General features: G+C 42.9%; 1 protein-coding gene across 1 annotated transcript; it reads right to left on the minus strand.

Annotated features, from left to right (window-relative positions):
- Positions 1-3: 3 nt before the first annotated feature.
- On the minus strand, positions 4-5,768 carry LOC119433328 (uncharacterized). The gene is made up of 4 exons (XM_037700478.2): positions 5,549-5,768; positions 3,280-3,376; positions 1,208-1,456; positions 4-412 (listed from the first exon to the last, which is right to left on the minus strand). The coding sequence occupies exons 1-4, from the start codon at positions 5,726-5,728 to the stop codon at positions 189-191; spliced, it is 750 nt and encodes a 249-aa protein (XP_037556406.2). The 5' UTR covers positions 5,729-5,768; the 3' UTR covers positions 4-188.
- Between the last annotated feature and the right edge of the window lie 3,337 nt (positions 5,769-9,105).

The raw sequence follows: 9,105 nt of genomic DNA on the forward strand, positions 1-9,105 counted from the left end.
ATATTTTGCAGCCCCACATGACACTTTGCAAGAGTCTGTACTAATGTAGCACAACGTGGGATGCATAAGGTTGATACAGCAGCAATGGGCTAATTGTTTAGCCCAAGTGCCATGTAATGGCACTCACTTCTCATTTCAGCCATTTTCAGCTGGCTTTGTACAGTTCCAAGGGCAAGCCACCTGACAGCTCATGTCAAAGAGTAGCCAGAAGGTGCCTTGAAGATCTTGGGTGCCATGCTTGTGGTGACACTTTTGAACCATGGAAGGTTCGGGAAGTGGAAGCGGGATGTCCACCGCGTTCTTTGCCTGTGCTTTGGCCTATAGCCTGGTGTTGCTGATGTTTGCTTTGCACTTGTAGGTGCCTTGACTCTTCTTTTGATCATGGCTTTGATGTGGCTGTACAAACTGGCAGCTGTAATAAAGCACATGGCATACACTGTTAACGTTTTGACAACTCTAGTACCTACACACTAACATATATTGTACAAAGGAAGACAGTCGACACAGTAACACCATAGTAAAAGTGGTAAGCATTCACCACATCACAACTTGTGATCACTATGGTTTTCAGATATAGTTTACGCATCAGAAGCATTCTACTTTTCCGCCGGCATAGAAAATCCCATTTGACATAGCCCACAGTATAAACAAACATATAACTAATGTTTTTTCCCTCAGTCTGAAGTTGTAAGAAAGGCAGTCAAATTCATAGCATATACCTAGAATGACTGTTAGTTTTCTTATTTTCTTATGTATATAGGCCGACAGATAACTGTCGGCCTACACTCAGGGTGACCTGCGCAATTAGTGTAATCCATTTTCATATCAAACATTTTAAGTCGGCAAGGAACAAAATGTGTATAACTAGTATACCAAATAGTAGCTAGGAGACATTTGGTGCATCACGGATCTTGATGTGGTTAACGCATTCAACACCCACATTTGATATTGCTTCATCTGCAACATATGTACTGTTTTCAATAAATTTTTAATGATTTACACAATCTACTATTGATGAAAAATGCAGATGTATTCAGCGGGCATATACCAGATGTCTAATCCGTCAAGTCTTGCGGGCGTCTAGATGCACGATATCAGCTATATAACAGGCCATCAAAGTGATATTGAGCAAGGAAGTGACAGCTTTTTGTGACACTGAAAACCATAGCGCCTGCCATCAAACATACAGCATTTCAAGTTTCATTACCTTCCTCCTTGTCCCGTCGAGCATCCGGTGACACTTCATCGATGGACAGGATGTCCTCCTGTGCAAAGTGCAGCCGCAAGTAGGCTATGCCAATGCCTGTGACAGCCAGGTTTACAATGCAGGCCACTGTAAGAATGAGGACCATCAGCTTCTGGTTGCGTTTCTTGGTGTGTAGCTCCTGGATGAAGCCAGGATCACCTATTTCCAAATCCAGGAAGGCTGGCCTTTGGAGACCGCACCGGCAGAACCCTGCACAACCAATTTTTATGAATACAATGACAGATTATAGATGGGCCTAAATAATCTGAAATAACTGTAAAACATTACATTAATCCTGAACAATCTCATCATGCAAGAACAAGTCTCAAATGTGATGTGAATCGGGGCTATCAGGTGCACATCAGTTTGTTCCATCCAACCTTTAAATAAGGATAGCAGAAAAAATTCGGCAGAACCCATCTCATGATGACTGTCAACGGAAATGCATTTAGCATTGGATCAATAAAGTGACACAGCGTATTGCCATTGTCGAAATGAGTTATGTATGAGGTGTGTACTGCAGCGGGGACTCCTCTTTCGTGCTTGCCTGAGAGCACTCGAAGCCATCTAGTGGTGCCACCTCAGCGCCTGCAACGAAGCCTCCGAAATGCATGGCTTGCCAGTGTGTGCGAATAGAAATGTATCATGCAGCAACCGGGCTGTTCTCTCGTGCTTCTTTCTGGGCAAACTGCACCATCTCGTGGCGCTGCCGAGAAGTCCACACATGGCCTCCGAGACGAGAAGCGTGGCACGCCAGTGCCTATACAAACGCTGAGAATCGTTCCCTCGCATGCCGCACACCCAGTAGCTCATACTCAGTGACCCAAGTTGGTGAGAGGTCCATTGAAGAACAGCATATAATCAGCGCACTTGTGGTGCAGCCTGCTAAAGGGTCAGCTTGCTGTCCTTGAGGAACTCTTGTGACATGGGTTCGATTCTGCTTAGCACCAGAGAATTTTAAGAGATCTTGTTCGTCATTGTAGAGCGGCACATTCCTAGTGGCACATACCTAGTTACCCAAGTTGGCGTCAGACTCATTGAAGTGCAGCACAGCACCTACTGGCACATACCTACCCAGTGACCCAAGTTGGCATCAAAGAGGTTCACTGATGACCAGCGCAGACTGCGTGGCACATATCCCAGTGCTCTAATTAAGTCGGCATCAAAGAGTTTAACTGAACAGCGGTACCTACACAGTCCTGCACCTAAAGTGACCCATGTCAACACGAAAGAGGTTCATTGAAGAGTGGCACACATTGCCACCTACACAATGACCAAAGTTAGCCCGATGTTGGTTTCGAACCCTTTTATTTTAGCACAGCAGCCCGATGTGCTACCCATTCGACCATGCACTACCCAGTGAACGATGTAATGGTTAGATACAGACATACATTAAACACATTACATACATTACCACATTAAAAAGTCTCCTTAAGTTTTGATGTTGGCCATTAGCATGACACTAGTGTAACATTGGAATGACAATTTCTTTATGTTGGGACGTAGAGGCACAATTCAGGCCCCAGCACATGGTACTGGGACTAAAACATGTTGTTATAAACTCACTGCGCTGCAAGCTGCATATGGAATGGGAGTGATTGCTTGTTTTTTTCTTATTCACATAATTATCCACAGAATAACTTTGCAACAATAGACATGCAGTATCCTGTGGTCCTGCAGTGGATATGATTATGATGACTGCAAGACACTACAAGATCCCGTGTATTGTTAAAATAGTATGAAACATGAGCAGGTGACACAAAATAAAAATGATCCGAATCCAGCTGAGAATTCTGACAGCACTTACATCTTTTCTGCTATATAAGCACTAATGGTCTTGTAAAGCTCTTCGTGAAATAATGAGTACACTTGCACAACCCATTTAAGCAAGGCACCATAATTTTTTTCCCCCAAAGTGAAAGCTGCACCATTCATGCATTCAGCTCATGAAGGCAAGGTATTTCTTCTCTAAGTCAATAAAGACTTCCATTTTGCCAGACTGCTATGAATCGAGGCAGCAGTGACAGACTCACTTTTAAAGTGGACCCCTGGATTGTCTACACAGACTGTCAGTGCTGAAGCCGCTTTGGCAGTGTTCAGTGACGAATCCAGCACTAGGCGACAGTCATCCTGCATAATCAAAATAGTGCAAGTCAGGGCAAACATGTCAAGAACTTTGGAGAAACCAGTGTCACGCCAAGTGATGTCAAGAAGAAGCAGATCTACAAGCACACATGGCAAATGCTGCACAAGCTCTGGTTTTGAAAGAAATAAATCATCGTTCTTTATGTATCCAATACTAGTCCCAGGGTCACAAGTTTAACATGCACTAAAACAGACAGAGCGAGAGGATGCAAGATAATCTTTCAACAAATGGTTTACTTGAAACCTATGCACACATACATGCTATGACATACATACCATGTCATAGCAACAAGGTCAAATTTTAATCTGATTGGCGAGTTGTGAAGTTAAAAACAGATTTGGCGAGTTGTGAAGTTAAAAATAGATCTAAAACAACTTTATTCAGCAAGCTCAGAAAATGAACTACAATCACCTTCAAGAATGTTTCCTTACCATCTTAATTACAAACGGTTACAGACAATGAATATCCAGGCAATCACCAAAATCACCTTTAAAGAGGTTGCTAAGAATCTAAGCTGGATTTGGTATTCCATTGTGTGTTTACGAAAAATTTGTATCTATATTTTATATTTTCATATATTACATTTTATATTTATCTAACTGGTGCACTGTGATATGAATAGCACATTCACATTATGAGATTTGCAGGCTTCTATATCATACTTGTGCAGCCTTGAGAAATGTGCATCAGAAAGGTTTTACTGGGGCATTCAGGTATCATCCCAGTTAGGTAATAAGTTCAACAATTATGGTTTGTTCGGACAAGCAAGGAATTCTATTTTGTTCATTCCAAAGTACTCCCAGAAACCATTTTTGTTCACATTTCTTTTATGTGCATTTTCACCTCTTTTGTTCGCTCCTTGGTTCTCAAACCATACAATTAGTTCTGTGTTTTTTGTTAATGATATCTGCTTTTCAGTTTTAATATCTGTTTAAAAAGTTATCGTAATATGCCAAACAACTGAACGCTGATTGTGTTCAAATAATGTTCTTCTATGCGCAGGTCATCCTGACAGTTCGTAACTTCAGGACCCCCAGCAATATGTTAATGATAAATCAATATCATCATGAATCCATCAAAATTTTCTGTGTTTTTCTGTTCTACTAATAGTGAATAAACTTGAACCTAAACTTTGAGTGCATGTAAAAACTTACATGAGTGATCTCCAATGCAGTGTTTTTGCTACTCATACAAATACAGTCAGAAATCCTGAGTCAATGAGAACAAATAAATGAAGAAAATGCTAGATACAGTTCAAGGCAGCACTGTCAAATCTACACACTCCAGACTCGCACTACACTCTAACAAAAGTTTGCACCCTTTGGGGCTTAATTTCATCCTCAAACAATAATCATCAGCTATCTTGCGTGCCATTCCCTTCCATAATGCTGCATGCCTGGCCTTTCCAGGTCACGAACAGCATGCGCATTATCAGTATGACACAGCATTCTTGACAGGAAAGTAGTGAGTGCAAAGTTGTCAGGAAAGGAAAAGCAAGCAAGACAGATAAGGATTATTCTTGTGGGACAAATATAAGCCTAACGGGTGTAAACTTTTTTTTTTTAAAGGCGAAAGCCTTATACGTTTCATCAGTCAGTCGACCTTGAGTGAAAATGTGTCGACACAAAAGGTGCAAAAGGCTACGAACCCTCGACCTTTGGTGGGAGTCGAACCCTAGACCTACTCCCACCTTTGGTGGTAATTAAGGTGAAGTTAATTAAGGCACAGATAATTAAGATAGAGTTAATTATGGCACTCAAACTCACGACCTTTGGTGTTAATGAAGGCGAAGTTAATTAAGGCACTCAAGCCCACGACCTTGGGCGGGAGTCGAACCCTCAACCTTTGGAATTAAGAGGGATGACTAAGCGACATACACCAAGCGAATTCAGGGGGATGACTGAACGAATTAAGAGGATGAGTAAGAAAATTAAAGAGTAATGAGAGAATGTGAAAAGAGAGATTGTGAAACAAAGTACGTCACGTGTCCATCTTTAATGCATCGGCACTCGGGCTTTCACTATCAAGTTGTCTTAGGGATAACATAAGAGACCCTGTGAATTTTTTTAGTGTATGGTGTACTGTAATTTTGATGTGCTACCGCACTGAGGTTTAAGATGCATGCATATGATTTAATGGAAAAGAAACATACTTACCGCAGGGGCCACCATCGGGTCTTCAACTTCTATGTTCATGGCCGGTGAGGCGGAAGCGCGACAACGCACTCTCCAAGGCCTACGCCATAGTGGCTTGCAACACACACTGCCATAAAGCAGACACCATGGCTCGGGAGGCCGTTGTTGCTGTTGTTGTTTTCCTCTTGACCCACGGCACATACCCACTACGGGGGATTGGCCGAGACTTGGGTGGGCAAAGCTAAATGACTACAGAAGTTAAATTTAATTTGCAAATTCGCAAGAAAGTATAAATTCAATGATACAGATGCATGAAAGTGAATCATGTAGCCTGAATTGAAATGTACTGAAATAAACAAAGAAAAATAATAAAGAAAGCAAATTTTAACTTGACCCTCATTTGGAATTAATAACAAAGTCCTGGATGGTGGAGCTAACATCCTTGTAACTCTACCTGAGAGTTGAAGCTCTGAATGAAAGGATAACGGGAATTGTCAGATCCAGGCAAATTTTGTAAAAGGGGATTTCAATGATTCTTTTTATCAATACAGTGATACGGTGGCATGACAAAAAGAAGTGATCTATTGCTTTGTCCACATTACAGAAACTGCACCAAACCTCCAGGCACCAAACCAGACCTGCGTAGGTAAATGTTCAGAGAGAAAATCCAAAAGCATTATTTGGTGAGGGATGCTTCAAGCTTTGGTTTGGTGCGGTTTCTGTAATGTGGACAAAACAATAGACCCCCTTTTTTTTTCATGCCACCGCTTCACTGTATCGAGAAAAAGAATGTTTGAAATTCTCTTTTGTAAAATTTGCCTGGATCTGACAATTCCCGTTATCCTTTCATTTAGAGCTTCAACTCTCAGGTAGAGTTGCAAGGCTGTTAGGGCCACCATCCAGGACTTCATTATTAACTCCAAGTGACGGTTCAATTAAAATTTGCTTTCTTTATTATTTTTCTTTGTTTCTGTGTTTTGTTCTGGCTCAACCCACAATAGGGGATAGGCCATGAATCGGGTAGTAGTAGAAAAAAACAACTAAAGTGAAATCTTGAAAGTTAAAGAGCAGATATTCAAGAGACAATTGCCTCACACAGCTATGTCCTTTTCTTTAGAGCACATTTCAACAATAGTACAATATGCATTTCTTGCACGAAAAATGTTCAGCTCTAGAATATTTTACCTGGCCTTAGAGTTAGGACTCCATTATTTAGGAGCAGACTGCAAAAAAGGTCTAAGTAATCCAATTTGTAGGTGTCCGAAATGGTGACAAAGTCGTTGAAGAAAAAGAAGACAATATTTGCCTTTCAGCACAAGTTACCTTATGTATTAATGTTTCCCATTTTAATGAGTCTTTTATATTTCCCGTGATTTATTTCTCTCTACTGTTCTATATTTATATAATTTGTACACAAAATTTGTAAGATTTCCTTTGCATTTCTTTCTTTTGCATTTTATGAAGTTTTTAAAGCTTTTTTCTTTTGCTTTTGCTAGGCTCACCACTCATTTACATATTCTTTTTGTTTCTTCCTACAACCTCCAGTTAAGTTGTTGTCTATCCTTCACAGTGGGTTTGTACCACTCTGAAGGGATGATGACAACAACCAAATAACAGTATAAAGAGTGCGTCGTGAAACAAAAAAGAAAATCCAGTACCACAAGATTTAAGTGACTACAACGCAATGTTTTTTGAAGCTGACAAAAGCAGTTTTGAGAGACACAATTTAAAGGTATTCTTAGTGGTGTTCGCAGGAATGAATGAATGAATAAACTTTATTGTATGAAGAGTGGTTGGTGTGGTTATGATCTCGGGTGGAGCCCTCTTGTAGAGCCCCACTGGCCGCGGCGGCTTGCTGGGCCTGGTCCAGGGTGACCAGTCGGCTTTCCAGTGCCAGCTCGCAAAGCCGTGCCTCTCCCAAGACCACATTGTGAGTGTGTGATGAGCTCACCAGCCTGGATACGGCCTTGGCTGGGCGTTCCGTACACTAGTATGTAATGTGTGTCAGTGTGGCTGTGTGGTCGTTGCACCAGGGGTATACACTGGATGTGTATACCTCTGGAAACATTGCGTGCAACCTTGATATGTGCAGGTAAGTGTTGGTTTGAAGGCGGCGCCAGTCCCTGGCTTGTTGGCTGCTTAACTTGGGATGTGCAGGAGCGTACTTCCGTCTGGTCAGGCGTTGGTCCTCCAAAATCTGCCTGCTCGTGATGGGACCTTCATGGTGGTTTGTGAAGGGCCTTGAAGAGTCTTCTGCAGCTCGGCCAGCAAGTCCGCGAGCTACGCAGTCGGCCTCCTCGTTGCCTTCCAGGCCTGTGTGCCCTGGGAACCAGACGACACCATGGTCCTCTGTCAGCGTGGGGCCCAGGATATCGGTGACGCACCTGGGAAGTGTGCCTCTAAAATAGAACCAACAGGCGGCCTGTGAATCCGTCAGGATATATGCGGAGCGACCTCTTCGTTCTGCTTCTTTGATTGTGAGGGCTATGGCTGCTGCCTCTGCGGTGGCGCTTGATCTGGTGCGTATAGATGCGCAGGTCACCACTTTCTTTTGGTTAGTTACTGCCATTGCTATGTCGGTTTTCTGGGGCCTTGTGGTGTTGTGGAGTAAAGGCTAGCGTCAGTTTAGTAAGTATCAGGATCGTTCCTTCTCTGGAGAAGTTTTCGTGCTTGCACTTGCCGGCGCTTTTGGTTGTATAGCGGATGCATGTTCTCGGGGACCAGTTCCACGATGATGCAAGCCGTAGGTGCATCGGTACGATGACTGTGTCGTCTCCGCAGTATTGGGGGGTGAGCGGGTATCCCAGTCTTTGCAGTAGTTTTCTGCCCTGGTGGGTGGTGTTGAGTCGTTCTTTTTGTGCGATTAGCGTTGCGGCTGCCAGTTCTTCATATGTGTTATTTATGCCGATCAACATGAATCTGTCTGTGCTCGTGCAATTCGTAAGTTGGAGTGCAGCTTTGTATGCGATTCTTATGAGCTCGTCGATGTTTTCTATTTCGGTCTTGCGTGTAGCTTGGAAGGGCAGAGCGAAGGTGATTTGGGTGAGGACGAAGGCCTGTACGAGGCGTAATGTCTCGACTTCTGTCATCCCATCTTTACTTCTTGCTATTCTAGCTATGAGGGTTGTAATACTCTTGCTGTTGTGTTTGAGTTTGTCTATTGCCGTCTTTACGCTGTTATTTTCTTGTATGTGCATGCCCATTATTCGTGCTACCGGGGTTCTGTTGATGCCTTGTCCGGCAATCGTCAGGTGAAGTGGGGGTGCACGGTTGGACTGGGTGTGCGGCGGTCTTATCTGCAGGTATTCCGATTTGTTTGGGGCGCAGGTCATACCTGCCGCCTGAAGGTAGCTTTGAATCTTGTCTATAGCGTTTTGCAGGACATCTTGCCGTTCTCCATAGGAGCCCTTGGTTGCCCATAGTGTAATGAAGATGAAATATGCACCATACCACAGTTTCAGAAGGAAAAGTGCACTTTTCTTCTGATAAGTAACAACCTCGTATGTTCAATGACGATATGTGGCGTTTAATGGTGCAAGAGCCAGAAATGGCCAAAGAGCATCATTGTATGGTCAGTG

Source organism: Dermacentor silvarum, chromosome 11 (genome assembly GCF_013339745.2).
Source record: "Dermacentor silvarum isolate Dsil-2018 chromosome 11, BIME_Dsil_1.4, whole genome shotgun sequence".
NCBI lineage: Eukaryota > Metazoa > Arthropoda > Arachnida > Ixodida > Ixodidae > Dermacentor > Dermacentor silvarum.